The sequence below is a fragment of the Dromiciops gliroides genome, chromosome 5 (assembly GCF_019393635.1).
Source record: "Dromiciops gliroides isolate mDroGli1 chromosome 5, mDroGli1.pri, whole genome shotgun sequence".
In the NCBI taxonomy this organism is placed as follows: domain Eukaryota; kingdom Metazoa; phylum Chordata; class Mammalia; order Microbiotheria; family Microbiotheriidae; genus Dromiciops; species Dromiciops gliroides.
In genome coordinates this window covers 176,572,560-176,590,577 of record NC_057865.1, presented here as the reverse complement: position 1 = coordinate 176,590,577, position 18,018 = coordinate 176,572,560, and the positions used below count along the sequence as shown (strand labels likewise).

Genomic DNA, 18,018 nt, shown 5'->3' with positions numbered 1-18,018 from the left:
TAAGCTAGTTATTACTTGACACAGCTAGTAAGTGTCAAGTGTCTGAGGCCAGATTTCCTCCTGAATCCAGGGCTGGTGCTTTAACCACTGCATCACCAACTGCCCCTTGTATGTTTTATTTACTTACTTCTTCTAACTTTACCTTACTTGATCTTTTCTACTTTTCCTTCTCTGAGTGTTTTCCTTGATTCCTTTTCTTCAGCTCTTGAGCCCTTAATCTTCTTTAATTCTGCTCTTCTTTTCAACCTTCTTCCCAGGAGTCAAAAATGAGTGACAAGTATCTAAACCTGAACATTGTTCTTGATATTTTCTTCATTTCTCCTAAATATCCCTTCAACAAACCCAATCTTTGGCCTTCTTGACAAGTACCAAAGTTTCTTGAGTTCTCTTTAGGTTTTACTTCATCCTTCTCTTTTAACTTTTTTTTCTTACCAAAACTTGAAGCAGAAACTGTACCTGGAGACTGCTGGCCTTTTATATTTTCCTAATATAACCCCATGTTTTTCTTTCCCAAATTCAATTTTGGACCTTCTTCATAAAGTCCAAGTTTCTCCCAAACCATCTACACAATCTTCTTATTATTCAGCTTAATGCTTTTTCCTCTCTTCTCCTACAATCATCTTCCACAGGTAGTCTTACAGAAGCAGTCTGGTGTGGACACCCCTCCCCCAAACCTAGGGTCAGTTCATGCTACAGTGAATCGATAAAGTAGTGATTTTAGTTAAGAATATTTATATTTTTGTGAAAAAAGGGAATTCTTGGGGAGGAACCAGGATTGCAGAATAGAGAAAGCACTTTGCTAACCTCTCCCAACATTACTCTCCAAACAACTTTAAAATAACACCTCAAATCTAAATCTGGAGTGGCAGAGCCAACAAAAGGTCATGGTGAGGCATTGTTATAGCCCACAACAACTTATGAGGTTGGAAGGAAAGATCTAACACACAGGGGTATCTTACTCTGAGAGATCTACAAACAAGATTCTCAATGGTCACTCTGCCAAAAAAAGTTTTCTTAGAAACCAGATCAGGAAAATAACATTTTAGTATGCTCCAATTTCTCAGAAGGCAGTACAGAACATAATTTTCTAGTGATTGTGTTATTAAATGCCTAGGTACTGCAGCTTCCACCCTTGTACTCCCACATAACTAGTTGAGATAAAATCTCTTTTCTCTCTACCATTTCTACTTCTGAATGCAATGAGTTAATAGTTATATTGTTCAGTATATCACAGCATCAACTTTCTGAATAGTAATTACAGGTCTGAAAGAGTTAAATTTGTTCTAAAGATACATTATTTTATTTTTTTATTATTTGTTTTTTTTTTGGTGAGGCAACTGGGGTTAAGTGACTTGCCCAGGGTCACACAGCTAGTAAGTGTTAAGTGTCTGAGGCCAGATTTGAACTGAATCTAGGTCCAGTGCTTTATCCACTACGCCACCTAGCTGCCCCTAAAGATACATTATTTTATGACAAGGAGTAGCTTGGCCATAAAAAGAATCTAGCTTGTTATCTGTCATCTTCAAAATAATCTCCAAAGGACAAAAGTTGCATGTTTGCATAAAACATATGCTATAAACTTCTGAAATGATATATCTCACCAGAGGTCAGCAAACTACTGGACTGTAGCTTACTGACCCCTGGATTGACTCCTACAAGGTACATGTTAAATTAAACACTGAAAGCAGATAAACTGGGGCAGCTGGGAGGTACAGTGGATAGAGCACTGACCCTAGAGTCAGGAGGACCTGAGTTCAAATCTAGCTTCAGGTACTGTGTGACCCTAGGCAAGTCACTTTACTCAGACTCCTCACAGCCCATCCCCTCCCCCCAAAGCAGATGAACTAAAGCTGTTAAAGAGACAAAATATATTCTAGAGATAAGAAACATTTATAGAAAATGCCCAACTATAATTTCTTGAAATTTAGTAGTAGGATTATCAGTAGTAGTTATAAAACTTGCCTTAGTTTTTGTGAGACAGAAGAACTTTGTCAAGTAATCTGAATCTGGAACATTTAGGACCTAGTTGACTTAATCTGAATGTGGTGATTTGCTGAAATAATATTTTTACCTAGTGAAGTAAGTGAATGACTAATTGTGTGTGTGTGTGTGTGTGTGTGTGTGTGTGTGTGTGTGTGTGTGTATGTATTTTTGGGCAGGGCAGTGAGGATTAAGTGACTTGCCCAAGGTCACATAGCTAGTATCAAGTGTCTGAGGCCAGATTTGAACTCAAGTCTTCCTGAATTTGGGGCCTGTGCTTTATCTACTGCACCAACTAGCTGACCCCAGTATATATTTCTAAAAATGAGGTTTAAACAGTGGTTTCTCTGGTGTAAAGTAGTCATTCTTTCACTTACATTATCACTTTATTCTTAGAACTAATACCCCCAAATTAGCCACAAATATTTTCAAATGTTCTATTACTTCAGTTGTAAGAAAAGACATAACAATAATTTTCACTTGTCATAATCCTTAGGAATATGAGGTATTTAACCTACATTCATTATAAACACCAGAGGGAAAATCCTATAATTGTTTTCCAGAAACATGTGATCTTATTCTTAACTCAGCCAAGGGACAGATGAGAAATTTTATATTTCATTTGTGTTGAATTTTTTTTTTGTTAATTTTTTGGTGCAGTTAATGTGATCACAGAAAATAGAGCATTTTGTTCAATGTATCAGAGTCAGGTCACTGTATTTTGTTCAGTGTGGTTGTAAATGAACCAAGTAATTGGGCTTTTCTAGGTGATCATATTGGGCTGCTGAAAATCTTGACCTTGAGATTGACGTGTACAATGTAAGTTATAATACTGACTATCCCATTTAATAATTATTTTCCCTCCTTGATACTTTGAAGGCAAATTTCTGGTTCTTAATTCAATGAATATTGTAGGAGATGCGGTCCCAGTAATAAGTTCCTAATAATGTCATGCAACATTTATAGAACTTTACATGCAGTTATTCATTAGTTTTCAAAATAGGTACATTTCTGAAAAGTTGTCCATAAAACAAAATTCCACATTTAAAACTTTGATTTCTCAATGACTATCATTGTAGGATTAGAAACTGTAGGGACAGAAGAGACCTCAAAGATCATTTAGTCCAGTTCCTGACTCTGTGAAGAAATGTACTCTTCCTCTTGTACATCTCTGACAGGTGGTGATCTAGATTCCAATTGAATGCTTTCATTGACAAGAAAAGCCCTGCTCCACAGGTTAGTTCATTTTCATGCTTGACTATTATAATTTTTTTTTTAAAGTTTTTCTTAACTGGACTAGGTTCCATTACTCTGTAACATGTACCTATTAGGTCTAGTTCTATTTTTCTGATCTATTAAGAAAAGTTGAATCCTTTTTCTAAATACCAGCCTTTTATATACTTGAAGACAACACATTTCTTCTCTATATTTAGGCTAAACATCTTCAGTTCCTTCTACCATTTCCTATGTAGAGGACAAATTTGTAGACTCTTTAACAGTGGAAATTATCTGAATTGTATTTCCTAGGAGGCTGTGCAGGAGTCTGCAGCATGGTGACATCATCCATGCAGACAATGTTGTAGTGAGAAGGCTAAGCTAGATCATAGATTGAAGATCAGAATAGGCCTTTGTTGTTTTTGTGAGAAGACTTAAATTAATATTTTTCTGTTAAGCCGCTGGGATTGATAATAGTTTTTCATCACGATAAAAACTAAAAGGATATATACATATACATATATATACATACACACACACACATATATATTAACCCTACTTACAAAGAAAAATACACTTTTGGCACAGGCTCAAATTCAATCTTATGACACGATAATTTTATATGACAATCATACCCTTATTATAGATGTTGTCTTTCTTTTCATTTATTTATTCAAATATTTCTCTAATTCTTACTACGTGCAACAAATGAATAAGCAAATGTGAATCACTCTCTGTGTACTAGGTGCTGTGGCTATGAATGGAAAAGCAAGTTAGTCCTTGCTCTCAGGGAGCTTACATTCTACAGGAAGGATACAACATATTCCCAGTGAAGGAAATAAAGAACATATACAAATCTACAAAGTGATAGGGGTAGGTGGAGGGGAATAACAATTGTGAGAATCAGGAATAATGGTTTTTTTTGATGGAGGTGGCACTTGAGTTAAGTCTAGAAGAGAGCAAGGAGTCCCAAGAGGCAGAGGCAAGGAGGGAGAGCATCCCAGGCATGAGGAAAAGCCTGAGCAAAGGCACAAGAGTGGGTGGTAGAAGCGCAGAATACATGATGGGAGTAAAGTAGTGTGGGGACAGATTGTGAAGGGTTCTCAGTACCAAACAGTTTGGATTCTGTTCTAAAGGCAATAGGGATCCTCTGAAGCTTCTTAAACAGAGAGTTATGTGGTTAGTCAGTCAGTCAGGAAACATTTATTAAGTGTCTATGTGCCAGGCACTGTGCTAAGTGCCAGGAATACAAGTATGAAAAAGAAATACAACCCCTGCTACTAAAGGAGCTAACAATCACAATTAAGACAACTTGCCAAAGGAAGATAAAAATGAAGATGGGGAGAGATGGTACACAGCATAGGGGCTTGATGGAGAAATCAAAGGTATGGCTGCTGGGTAGCAAATGGGAAAAAGCTGGCTTGGGCACCTTCCTTAAATGGAGGTCCTTAGGAGCTCTCCACTCTGCCTTCTAATCAGAGCATTCCCCAAGGGCTGAAGGTACTCATGAGATGTAAGACTAGGGCAGATGTGATCTTGTAGGATGAAGAAATTCCTTGGGGCATGGAGAAGTCAAGAGGAGTACAGTGGATGGGAAACAAAGAGATGGTTGACCTGGATACTCTCCTTGATTAGAGGTGTTTGGTTAGATTTGTGCTTTAGAAATACCATTTTGATAGCAGTGTGGAGTATCAAATAGAGATGAGAGACTGGATGCACTGATACCAGTTAGGAAGAAATGAACAATCCTAAAGCAAATTAATACCAGTAAGACCTTATTATGTCAAATTTGAGGGCCACAAAGTGAGAATGGATGGCTATTCAACTCTTCCTCTTCGAGATGATAGATTTCAGTAGAAACTTATTCATGTTGTCCCTCCGTTTCCCTTTTTATAATAACTGGTTCTTGACTCACCTGGTATTGGGTCAGGTCTAGCTGACTGTGTCCTTGACTGTCTGCACAAGGTGCTCCCATCATTGTTCATAGTAAGTGGTCTGAACAGAGAATAATTGGGGTGAATAGGACAGCTCTGACTAAGGCCCCATGGGCTGCAATTGGGGAAAAGAGATGGTGGGATTTCTTTTTCTCTGTAAAAGAAAAATGGGTATCAAAATTATGTTTTTATAATAAACCAATAACTAAAGAGTAGGTAGACTGAAACTATGCAAATTGGTTAAAATTGTGATAACTAAAACTGCATTTTATATCCAAAGAGAATGGTTCTGTCTCTAGGATCCATTTGTTACTAAGAATTAAATAGGTCAACTTGATGTGAATGTTATATATAGATCTAAAAATAAGATCCATGGTACAATATGAATCCCCTAGCAAACTCCCTTTAGCAGTTTGCTCCCTCCACCTACCCAATTATAGCATGAATTGAAGTACTCAGTGTTAGGCATAAAATGGATACTCAAGAGGTGCTTGTTAACTGCTTTACCTCTTTACAGCTTCAGGACCATACCTCTTTATTGTTGTTTACTTATTCAAGCATGTCTGACTTTTCATGACCCCATGGCCCATAGCATACCAATAATGTCCTTGGGGTTTTCTTGACAAAGATGTTGGATTGGTCTGCTATTTCCTTTTCCAGTAGGTTAAGGCAAACACAGGTTAAGTGGCTTGCCCAAGGTCACACAGATAGATTTGAACTCAGGTCTTTCCTAACTCTAGGCCCAGAGCTCTATCCACTGAGCTACCTATGTGGCTCTGTGGAGGTGCTAAAGAGCAATGAAATGGCCAAAAAATTTGGGTATGTTGTATGACAAACCCTTTCATACCACCTCTCCCTATATTAGTGTCTGTCATTGGAAACCCTGTCATATTTTTATGCTTGCGTCATGTAACAATGTAAACATCTGTATCAATGTAAAAGATGTTACATGGATTACTAATAGTAAGTCACATTTATAGAGCACTTTGGAATACAGATCCTTTATAAATTTGGAGAAACAGATCATGTTGTTGCTTATCTTACCTCTATCAGTCCATTTCTCTAGCTGATACCATCTTGCCACCTGAGCCTTAGGTAGTACCTACTTAACAACCACACTGAACAAGAAAATCTTTGAGTATGTACCTCTTAAGAAAAACTCGAACTTGTTCCTCCAGAATTGTGGTGGTTTGTTGATCTCGTTTTGCTTTGGTTACTGTAGATGGTGTTTCTCGATTCATTTGTACTTTAGGTGATGAAATTGCCAGTGGGCTTCTGGCATATTTTTTGTCAGTGTCAAATCCCTCCCAAGCTTGCTTCCAGTGGATAGGAGTATACCAAGCAATAGCCTAAAGAGAGCAGTCTATTACTGTAATATATCATTCAAGAGCATTATTCTTTTTACTTCTTAGGCATGTTACAAGAAAATGTGCTAAAGAGATGATCAAAATTGTATTATCATCAAATCTAATTTTAAAGTTTTTAAGAGGGCACATATTGATTAACAATGTAAATTTAGGATGGAAATGGGAAGATAGAACCAGTGAAGCACTGTATCAATGACTGTTAGGTAGAAGTGGGAACAGGGAATATAGGCAGTTGCCAGGAATATAACATGAAAGGGAAGTGAAAGGAGAAATACTTTTTAATATTGCTTTCCATAAATGTAAATTTTAATTCCAGAAAATTCTGCGCTCCACAGAACCTAGATATTTTATGATTCCAAGTTAAATGTGTTATAGTGAAGAACAAAGCCACAAGACACAGTAACATAGAAGACAATCTTCAAATTCAGGGTTGTGAATTCCTTTAGATTATCTCCATTTGCCTCCTGGTTATGAGTGAATAGGAGGAGGCAGGAGGAGACACTAAAGTGTTATTAAAGCAGCAGTGGTTGTTGGGAGGCTAAGAGGGAATGAAGGTTATAAAGTTCATATACTCAACTACAGTAGCGGTAGGGGCTTTCAGTTTCCTAAATGTCCTACAAGTTTATTAGAATTATAAAGCCTGCCTAGGCACTAAGGATTAGGCACTCTGGTCATAGGAAGAATCAGTATCAACTTGTACACCTAAAATAGAGAGATGCTAAATAACTTCTCACTTGCAGTTTTCAATTTTTAATTTTATAAAACTATAGACTTGGACTTAAGCTATAACAATGTAAAAACTGTTACATGGATTAATAAGAGTGACTCATTTATATAACATTTTGAGGTTTCCAAAGTGTTTTCCTACAAATGACTCTGTGAAGTAGGGATTGGTTGTATTATTATTCCCATTCTGGGGTGTACAAGGTGTTAAGGAAAGACTAGTACCTCTGGTGTGAGGGCTGCTGAGCCCTTCTCAGGGTCACTTTCCATCTTTGCTGTCCACTTGCCACACAACTCTCACCTGTGGCTCCAAAAAGCTGTAGCATGCACAGTAGGCACACCACAGTAAAACTATTTTGGCATATGGATTAAACCAAGGTGAGGGTAACTGATGAGCTTCAAACCTGTTCGTGAATTAGGGGGATGTCTACCCCAGTAGAATGGGAAGATGAAAGTGGAAGCAGGAGCTGTGGAGTGTGTAAAGATTAGACATCAATAATGCCAACATCATTCACTGCATCCAGGGTCATCAGCAGTCATCTTGATTTTATCTTGCCACTAGACTCCAATGATTTTGGGAGAGAGTGAGATGGATAACATTGCACAACTTTGCCTCACTTGAATCTAATTTATGTGTGAGTCAAAAGACATCACGCATACCATTATACCATTTTTGCTTACTTTCAAGTCCTGTGGAGACAGACAAGTGATGAAGTAGCAGGTGTGGACAGATTGGGAGCCATAGTCACAACCCTGCACACAGGAAGCCCAGAACATAGTGTTGTTTTCTCACAGGACCCAAGCAGCGGTGGGATTTGGCAGTCCCCTGGGTGTTTGAACGGTCTTTTAAAAGGACTGCACTGTTCACCTTCTGATGTAAGGAAGGGCCTAGAAAAGGTGTCCTGAGCATTGTCTGCTTCACCTAACCTAACTCTGGTCTGCTTACTGTTTCAGACAAGGATCTTACTCTGTGGTTGAAACACAAAAAAGTATAAAAACTTTTGTGAAGATGATTCCATTCACCATAGATACATGGAATGTGCACATGCTTATGGAAAACATGAAATCCAGTAGACCTGAAGATCCTCTTGTTGTGAGAGAATCCAGGAGGCATCACATCCAAATAGCAGCTCTGAGTGAAACAAGGCTGGCAAATGAAGGCCAGCTTACTGAAGTCAGAGCTGCATAAGAGTTTTTCTGGAGTGGACACCATGATGAGGAGTGCTATGAAGCTGGCAAAGCTTTCACAATCAAATCTAATCTAGTAAAAAAGCCAAGCTGATTAGTGAAAAGGACATGATTCTGGAGAGATGGGCTCAACACTTCCATAGCATTCTCAACAGAATGTCATCAACCAATGTTGAAATCATTGACCATATACCTCAGATGGAAGTCAATTCCTTTCTAGTCAAACTTCCAGATGAAGAGGTTTTGAATGTCATTAGGCTCCTATGGTGTAGAAAAATACCTGGCACTGACTGTATTTCAGCAGCAATTTACAAGGTGAGGGGTCCACTGCTCATTAAAAAAGCTGAATAAAATCTTCCAGGTTATATGGCAAGAGGAGGTTATCCCTCAGGAGTTCAAGGATGCCTCCTTTGTCCATCTCTATGAGAGAAAAGGAAATGGATTGTCCTGTGATGATCACAGTGGAGAGAGTTTCTCTTGTCGTCATTGCTGGCAAGCTTCTTGCCAGAATCCTCATTAATTGGCCGATCTTGAACCTGGAAGATGCTCATATACCCTGGAAACTGTTGGTTTCAGAAAGGGCCAAGGAATGGTTGATATGGAGTTTGCTGCCAAACAACTCCAGGTAAAATGCCAGGAGTAGAACAAAGGTCTATTGATATGACCAAGGTCTTTGATACTGTTAATCATGAAGGCTTATGAAAGATCATGGCAAAATTTGGTTGCCCAGAAAAGTTCATTAGTATTGTATATCAATCCTGTTATATCATGCTTAGGAGGGTTCCGGATAATGGATGATGCCCTCATTCTTTCCTAGTCACCAATGGAGTGAAGTAGGGCTTTACATGTGCTTGTGCCCATGTTTCTTTTTTTTTTCTTCTTTTTTTTGTTTGTTTGTGGGGCAATGAGGGTTAAGTGACTTGCCCAAGGTCACACAGCTAGTAAGTGTCAAGTGTCTGAGGTAGGATTTGAACTCAGGTTCTCCTGAATCCAGGGCCTGTGCTTTATCCACTGCACCATCTAGCTGCCCCTCCATGTTTCTTAGCATGATGTTTTCAGTAAACTTGTCAGACACCTTCAATGAGGATTAAAATGGAAACAGCATCAAAGTCAGCTACCGCACTGATAGTAAATTAATTTGAAAAGGTTATAAGCCAAGACTAAAGTGGAAGGAGAGTTGGTGTGCAACTTTTTATTCATAGATGATTATGCACTCAATGCAGTCTCTGAGGCTAAGATGCAACAGAGTATGGATCGATTTTCTTGCCACTTGTACCTTGTACTTATTTTGGCCTGACAATTAACACCAAGAAAACAGCCAGCACTGCATGATCTATAACAGGAACCATCAGTTACAGCAAATGGAAAAATTCTGAATGCTGTGGATAAGTTCACTTACCTTGGCAAGACATTTTCCAGGGATGTACATAGATGATGAAGTTGATGCCCATATTGCCAGAGCTAGCTCAGTGTTTGGGAGGCTCCAAAAGAAAATGTGGAAGAGAAGAGGCTGTCTACCAACCTGAAGGTCTACAGAGCCATTATGTTGACTTTGTTATTGTATGCCTTGTGAAGCCTGGGCAGTATACCAGTGCTATGCCAGGAAATTGAAATTACTACCATTTGAATTGTTTTGGGAAGATTCTGAAGATCACCTGGCAAGATAAGGTACTGGATACTGAAGTCCTTTCTCAAGCTTACCTTCTAAGCATTCAAATACTACTGCAAAGAGTGCAACTCTGATGGGCCAGCCACATTGTTCAAATGCCAAAAGTTCATTTGCCTAAAGGAATATTTTATGGAGAACTCACACAAGGCAAGAACTCACACGGTGGTCAGAAGAAGTGATACAAGAACACTCTCAAGGTCTATCTGAAGAATTCTGGAATTGATTGTGAGACAGAGAAGACACTGGCACAGGACTGTCCAGCATGACATGCCTGCATCAAAGAAGGCATGGTGCTCTCTGAGCATAGTAGAATTATAGAAGCTCAAAAGAAACACGAGATGATCAAATTTAGAGAATCTCCATTCCAAATGTTCATATGGATTATTTCTGCCTGACCTGCAGTAGAGCCAGGCTTTGGAGCTTATATTGGTCTGATCAGCCATAGTTGAACATGCTGTACACCGACACAGTAATGTCATTTTGGTCTTCTTCAAGTATGAAGGACAAAAGCCATTCCCATTTTGGATATGAAGAAACTAAGGATGACCATAGGGAAAAGAATGCTCAAGTGATTTACATAATGTCACACACTTAGGAAATATTAGAGCTACAATTTGAACCTATGCCTCTTATTTGAAATAAAACCCTCTGGATTGAAATGAACAAATTAAATAAACAAATACTACAACTGATGTTCAGCTAAATTACACATAGAGAAGGAAAAGGTGGAGTATCAAATGTAAATTCAAGTTTAATAGATTTGAATGGGAAAATTCCATGTTGCTTCATGTATGACTGCACTTTTTAGGGGATTAAGTGTCTACTTCTCAGTCAGATTTGCCAATCTATTCAGTTCTACTGAGAAGCAGATTATCTCTGAATGTCTTTCTCTAGGACAGCACATGGATTTGGAGTCAGAGGCATGGCTTTATCCTAGGTGATCAAATTACTAGCTTTGACACTTTGGGCAAGTTGTGTTTCCCCTCGGGGCTCCTTTTTCCTCATCTGTAAAAGGAGGTAGTTGTACTAGATGATTTCTACATCTGAGATTATAATTATAGATCCCTCCAACTAAGGGAACATTTATTCTATTTTTTTTCTCCCCAATGCCTAGGCCAGTGTTCTAAAAATAGATTTAGAAATAAAAGGGATAGGAAAGCACAAGGTTTATTTAATTTCTTTAGTTATAGATGTGAAACTGAAGCTCAGGAATGTAAAGTGTTTTGCCCAAGGTAACACACACAGTCCACATAGGATTTGAAACCCAGACTGGACAAGCATTTGTCGGGTACAGCATGGTACCTTTTATGTATGTACTGGACTATGTGGTCACTGAGATGCTTTCAAATTTTCAAATTCTGTGATTCTGTCATCTAAATTCTGAACCAGTGATCAATCCAAAACATGACATTGTCTTGTAATTCTAGCACCAGCTCAATAAATATTTGATGATGATAACAGATAAAGGTGAAATGCCATCATTGATTCAATACCATTTCTAAATAGGCTAATGAGACTGATTTCCTGTATAACAACTATTTTGTTGTTCAGTTGTTTTTCATTCATGTTTGACTCTTTGTAAGTCCATTTGGGGTTTTCTTGGCAAAGATACTGGAATGGTTTACCATTTCCTTTTCCAGCTGAAGAAACAGATAAGGAAACTGAGGCAAACAGGGTTAGGTGACTTGCCCAGGATCACACAGCTACCAAGTGTCTGAAGCCAGATTTGAACTCAGGAAAATGATTCATCCTGACTCCAGGCCTGGCACTTTATGCACTGTGCCCAAACCAACCAAACTGTTTTTTGGAGTCTATGGAAATGGCTACCCTTTACAAAGTAATAATGGGGTCAATAGGAATAGTGTGGGTAGTGGCCTATTTGAAAGGTTCATAGAATTCCTGAATCTTATCAATAATTTAATACAACATCTCATTTTATATATGAGTAAAAAAGGGCCCTTAGAGCTACATGATTAATTACTGGGAGAGAAGGGCTAGAAGTAAGCTCTCTTGATTCCTTCTAGTGTTCTGTTAAGACTATTAGGAAATATCTTCCAATGTTAGTGAAAAGTCACTTTAGGGATTTCAGTCATATTTTATGTTTTTTAAAGCGTGCTTGACTTATTTTTGGTCCAGGCCAAAGAGGGCACTATTCAGGTCATGGAAATCCATGTCTAACTATTTGCGGATTTTGGCTTCTATACGAGGTTTTCAAATTTTCTATTAGATATTTGTTTAGCTTATTTCTTCAAAAGAGTTTTAATTTCATCAGTGGGAGCATATATAACCCACATACCACCACACATCATAGCTTCTCTCTACATGAAAGATTTCATAGATCACTGTGACAAAAAAATAAGTGTATCAGCAGTAGTCCTCTATCTGGTAATAGAACTACATAACTTATACACTGGAAAAAGAGTTTTCAGTAAGTCTTTGGGATTACTAAGGGATAGTCCAGTAACTTGTCCTTTTTTTTTTTTTTTGATGAGGCAATTGGGGTTAAGTGACTTGCCTAGGGTCACATAGCTAGTAAGCGTTGAGTGTCTGAGGCCAGATTTGAACTCAGGTCCTCCTGACTCCAGGGGCGGTGCTCTATCCACTGTGCCACCTAGCTGCCCCATAACTTGTCCTTTTAAAGGAAAAGTTCATGATGACAAATGCAGCAGCTCATTGCCACTGGCGTAGAAGTAGAAATGTTCCCTTGCTTACCAAGTAGAATGTAAGTTCCTTAAGAACAGGGGCTATTTCTTCTTGTCTTTTTATCCCTAGCACGCACAACAATGACCAGCACATAGGGCCAAGGAGGTGCTTAGTGAATGTTTGCTGAATTGAATTAAATTATTCTTTATTACTGAATTTCTGGGAAATCAAAACGTGGTTAAAATATTAATTCTCTAAGTTTATTTCTAGAGATGTCATTTTAGTTTATTTAATATTTATAAGACGGAACTTTAGGATGCTATTTCAGTCAACTAACACAATTTCTCTCACTATCAAACCCAGAGGTTTTACCTTTTTTCTGTATGTTTACTAATGTTATTATGCTTTCAAATATAATTCCTAATGTTGGGAATGCTGTTAATTCACTTTTCTACAGCACTTTAAGGTTTAAAATCTATTTTCGAAATCACATTTACATTTTCTATCACATTCTAAACAATGCCATCATTAGACCTGCTGTTATGAAGGGTATTCTATGTTTCTTTTAAATAGAGGAAGAAACTGAGGCACTAGAAAACAAAGAATTTGATAAAGTCTTTCAAGCTATTTTCATAGATAAAACAGATATGGATATGGAACTGGGTAAATAGTCAGATCTCAAAAAGTAATCATTTATGGTTTGATGCTTGCCCCTGTGGTGTTTTAACATTTTTTACCTATGTCTTAGATAAAGCTAGTATTCTAATCAAGTTTAAAGAATCACAGGATTTTAGAGTTGGAAAGGATTTCAATAGTAACTTAGTTTACCCCATAGCTGAAAAGAAATCTCCTAGCTTAACATCTGATCTGATAAGTGGTCATTCTGCTTCCTCTTGAATACCTGTATTCAAAGGAACTCTCTACATCCCACTTAGGGATATTTATATTTTTCCTAATGTCAAGCCTAAATTTGCCTCTTTTCTTTTCTTTTTGTTTTGGTGGGACAATTGGGGTTAAGTGACTTGCCCAGGGTCACCCCGCCAGTAAGTGTTAAGTGTCTTAGACCAGATTTGAACTCAGGTACTCCTGACTCCAGGGCTGGTGCTCTATCCACTGCGCCATCTAGCTGCCCCAATTTGCCTCTTTTCAACTTCTTCCCATTGCTTCTGTTTCTGACATGAGATATTAAACAGAACAAATGTAATGACTGAATCTATTTTCCACTTAATAACCCTGTAAATACTTGACTACAGCAATTCCTGCTACTCCAACCAAAATCTTCACATTTTCATATTAAACATACCCAGATTCTTCAAATGATCCTCACATAACTTGTACACTCAAAGCCCTTTATTATCTCAGTTATCCTCTCGCTTATCAATGTTCTGCTTACATTGTTGTACCCAGAAATGAACGTAACAGTCCATGTGTGATCTGACTAGGGCAGAATCTTGTGGGACAAGCACTTCCTTATTCCTAGAAGAGCTACTTCTCTTAGTACGTGAAACTCATGATCACATTAGCTTTCTTTTTTCTCTCTCATTTCACAGTTTACTTACAATAAACTTGCTACCCACTAAAAAACACCAGATGTTTTTTCCAGACAATTGCTAACTAACCATGCCTCCTCCATTTTATACCTGTGAAGTAATTTTCGTTTGTTTGTTTTTGTTTTGTGGGGCAATGAGGGTTAAGTGACTTGCCCAGGGTCACACAGCTAGTACATGTCAAGTGTCTGAGGCCTGATTTGAACTCAGGTCCTCCTGAATCCAGGGCCAGTGCTTTATCCACTGCACCACCTAGCTGCCTCCTGTGAATTCAATTTATTAAAAACAAATGTAAAACTTTTGTCCCTATTATATTTTGCCTAATTTACTAGCTTCAGACCAATTCTCCAGAATTTAATAAAGACACTTTAGGTAGTGAGTTCCCTGTCAATAAAGGAGTTTAAGGGAGACTGAAACAGGCACTATCCAAGATATCATAGAGAGGATTTTCCCATATTTTATAGAGGATCAGTCTGGATAAATTCTACAAATCTATGAATCTAGAAAGAATTCTTACTCACCTACTGTATTAGTAGCAATATGATTGAGGAAATCAGACTGCAGATGTGACAGAAAGACAGGATTTTTACAGCAACCACAAAACCCTTCAACCATTTGTTGTTCCCTTAAACCATTTATTAAATACCCATTAGGTATTTACTTTCTTAACTAGCCACCAGGGGCAAAGACAGAATAGAAAAGACCTGAAATTGAATTTCACCTCTCATTCTCATTTTTCCCTCCTGTATTTTTCTTTCTTTCTTTCGCAGGGCAATGGGGGTTAAGTGACTTGCCCAGGGTCACACAGGTAGTAAGTATCAAGTGTCTGAGGCCGTATTTGAACTCAGGTCCTCCTGAATCCAGGGCTGGTGCTTTATCCACTGCGGACCTAGTTGCCCCCCTCCTGTATTTTTCTACCCTGAATCTAAATATCATGATAATGTAGGGGGTGGATGCCCAAATTCAAAGTTCTTATTGCCATCCACTGCACGCTCCAAATCTTAAAATTCTTATTTTATACTGTTAAGTGACTTGTTCAAGATTATACAGAGATTTGAACTCAGACCTTCTGATTTCAAGTTCAGGATTTTTTTCTTCTCTATATGCTCTTTATCTAGTTTTGGCACATTTGATGTTAGAAAGCAGATGCTGCTGATTTGTCTGAATTTATGATTGTACTGAGTTGTTTTTCTTGCTAAATTTATAAATATGCCAAAATAACCTGATAAACCAAAGGGATTAGGGAACATCAGGAGGTCTATATATTAAGTTATAAGCAATTGTTAAGAATCTAACACTGACTTCACCATTAGGTTTACAGAGGATGGTTGTGCAGTTGGGACTTGTTCTAAACTTGTCTTGTTCCTTCCAAAGAAAATCTGATGGTGGCTGATGCTTTACTTTAGATGCTGCTGCCCAAACCTACAGGAAACAGAAAAAAACAGACACCAACTAAGTAATCAATCTCTAAGTAAATGAATTCCTTGTTAGGTCCAAGTTAACTCAAGCAAGCATCAGAGTACTTTCAGCACTAAAGAGGTGGGGAGGGGGGAGAGGGAGATCTACATGCTGTTGTTCATAAAATTTCTAATAAATCATTAAGGTAAGAAAATTATTAACGAAACATTACATCTGAAGACTTTACAGAGCTGAGGAATGAGAACTGTGCAATCTATTATGAATGTTAGCATTTATACAGAGAATAGAGTAGGGAAACTGAAATGGCAAGATTAGGCTTTCAGCAGGATGAAGGAATTTTTCTTGGCTATTAAGATGGATCTGGACCTTCTCAGGAGGGGAGATGTCAACAGATAACATCAAGAGTGCAAGCAGCTACCACTACTCAAGGAGGAAGATGTGTATTGTGGTGGGAGGTAACTTTCTGAAAGGTAAGGCAGTGCCAGTTAACTTACTGTAGCCAATCAGGAGATAAACTGTTTTTTAAGGCAGACACATTTGAAATTTGCCAGAAAACATCAAGCAATTTATCAAGTATGAGGACTGCCATGCACTCTTGGTGATTCAAGTGAGCATGAAATGCGCCATCAGAAAAAACTCTGAAATAATCCTTAGAGTTTATGAAGGCTTCACCAAGAAACAGGAATAATTTTGGCATGAGGGAAATAGTTTCATCACTGTTGCCAAATGAAAACAGGGATTTTGGACCAAAAGGAAGGATATAGGAAGTGAGCAGCTGGCTTAGAAAATTACTTCTGAGAATGGGATTTAGCTTTCAAGCTCTTGAATTAAGACAGAGAGAGGCAGGGATGTGTCTTACCTAAATTCTGTATATGCAATTACGTGCACACAAAACACATTCTGAAAAAGTTTGTTAAACGAAAAGATTCTTTGATAGGATCAATACCTACCAGGGTTCCCCATTGCCTCTCATATAGGCTAAGATATTTCTTTGCATCAAAGACAGGGGAGCTATCTTTAAGACTTGATTCACTCAAGTCATTCTTGAAGCATCCTAGTAGCCTCTAGTTATATTTATGTTGTTTCCTGATCATCAGTTGCCCAAAAAGGACTTCTTTCCCATTTGGTGCTGGAGTCCTTCAGCTCTGCTAACGTTTCCAGGCTGCTTCTGTGTTTGCCTGAGCCAATAGCTATGTCCTCATGCAGTATCCTTTTTATGCTGTTGCTAAATAAACCTTTTGTTAAATGAACAGGCTCGTATTCAGGGATGCTATATATCAAATGATGCCTGGCAATTACCTGCTTGGGTATTGATCTAAGTTAAAAACTGAAAAATAAAGGGGAAGAAAAAAGGGAGTTTAGACATAGCTGATAAACCAGATATTAGAGAGCTCAGTAGCTGTGACATTGGAAGAAGAATAGGAGAAGCAGCACCAAGAGGTGGAAGTAGAAAGGGAGAGCATTCCAGCCACAGAATATCGGCTGCTTAAGGTCACAGGTACATTAAAAAAGGAACAAATTAGATAAAGGATAGGACTGTGCTTTAGGAAGTTCATTCACCTTTGTGAAAAGCCATGAACCTGAGCGGAAGAAACACTGTGGAACACATTTGGATGAGGACCAAAGGAGAGAGAAAGAAGTGATAATATGGTGGTAGTTTTAGGTTTCATTCTGCCAGGACAGCTGGGGGAAAAGGATAATGAGATTAAGTACTTTCACCCAAAGTGGGAGAAGAAATACCTAGAATGGCTAATGAGTATTTATGAGTTAGGATTTTTACTGCAGGTGAATTATAGCAATCCGTGTGGTTAGCCTTATTTAACTTATTCATAATTGGAGTAGTCAAAGGTTGTCCTTGGGCCTCAGTTTCCTCATTTGTAAAAGGGAGATAATACTTGCACTAATATTAGCACAGTTATTATAAAGAAAATTATTTTTATACCTTAAAGCACCTTATGACTGTGACATAATACGAGGAATCATAGAGAATGGGAAAAATGTGAAACTGAAGGTTGGCTAATGTCCTGATTTTCAAAAATGAAAAGAAGAGGGATACTTCAAATTTGTGTGTGTGTGTGTGTGTGTGAGGCAATTGAGGCTAAGTGACTTGCCCAAGGTCACATAGCTAGTGAGTGTCAAGTGTCTGAAGCTGGATTTGAACTCAGGTCCTTCTTACTCCGGGACCGGTGCTCTATCCACTGCACCACCTAGCTGCCTCAACATTTCAAATTATTGGACAGTGAGTTTAACATCGGCTTCTGGGAAAACTCTGGAATAGATTATTGAAAGTATGGTTTGTGAGTACTCAAAAATAGAAGTGGTCATGATGAGAC

General features: G+C 38.2%; 1 protein-coding gene across 1 annotated transcript in view; it reads right to left on the bottom strand.

Annotated features, from left to right (window-relative positions):
• LMNTD1 (lamin tail domain containing 1) overlaps nucleotides 1-18,018 on the bottom strand; it is a 537,731-nt gene that overhangs the window by 93,517 nt on the left and 426,196 nt on the right. The window contains exons 10-12 of the mRNA XM_043969355.1: nucleotides 15,569-15,688; nucleotides 6,276-6,478; nucleotides 5,111-5,283 (exon numbers count right to left, since the gene is read on the bottom strand). Coding sequence (XP_043825290.1) covers nucleotides 5,111-5,283; nucleotides 6,276-6,478; nucleotides 15,569-15,688 — 496 coding nt within the window. The remainder of the gene's footprint in view (nucleotides 1-5,110; nucleotides 5,284-6,275; nucleotides 6,479-15,568; nucleotides 15,689-18,018) is intronic.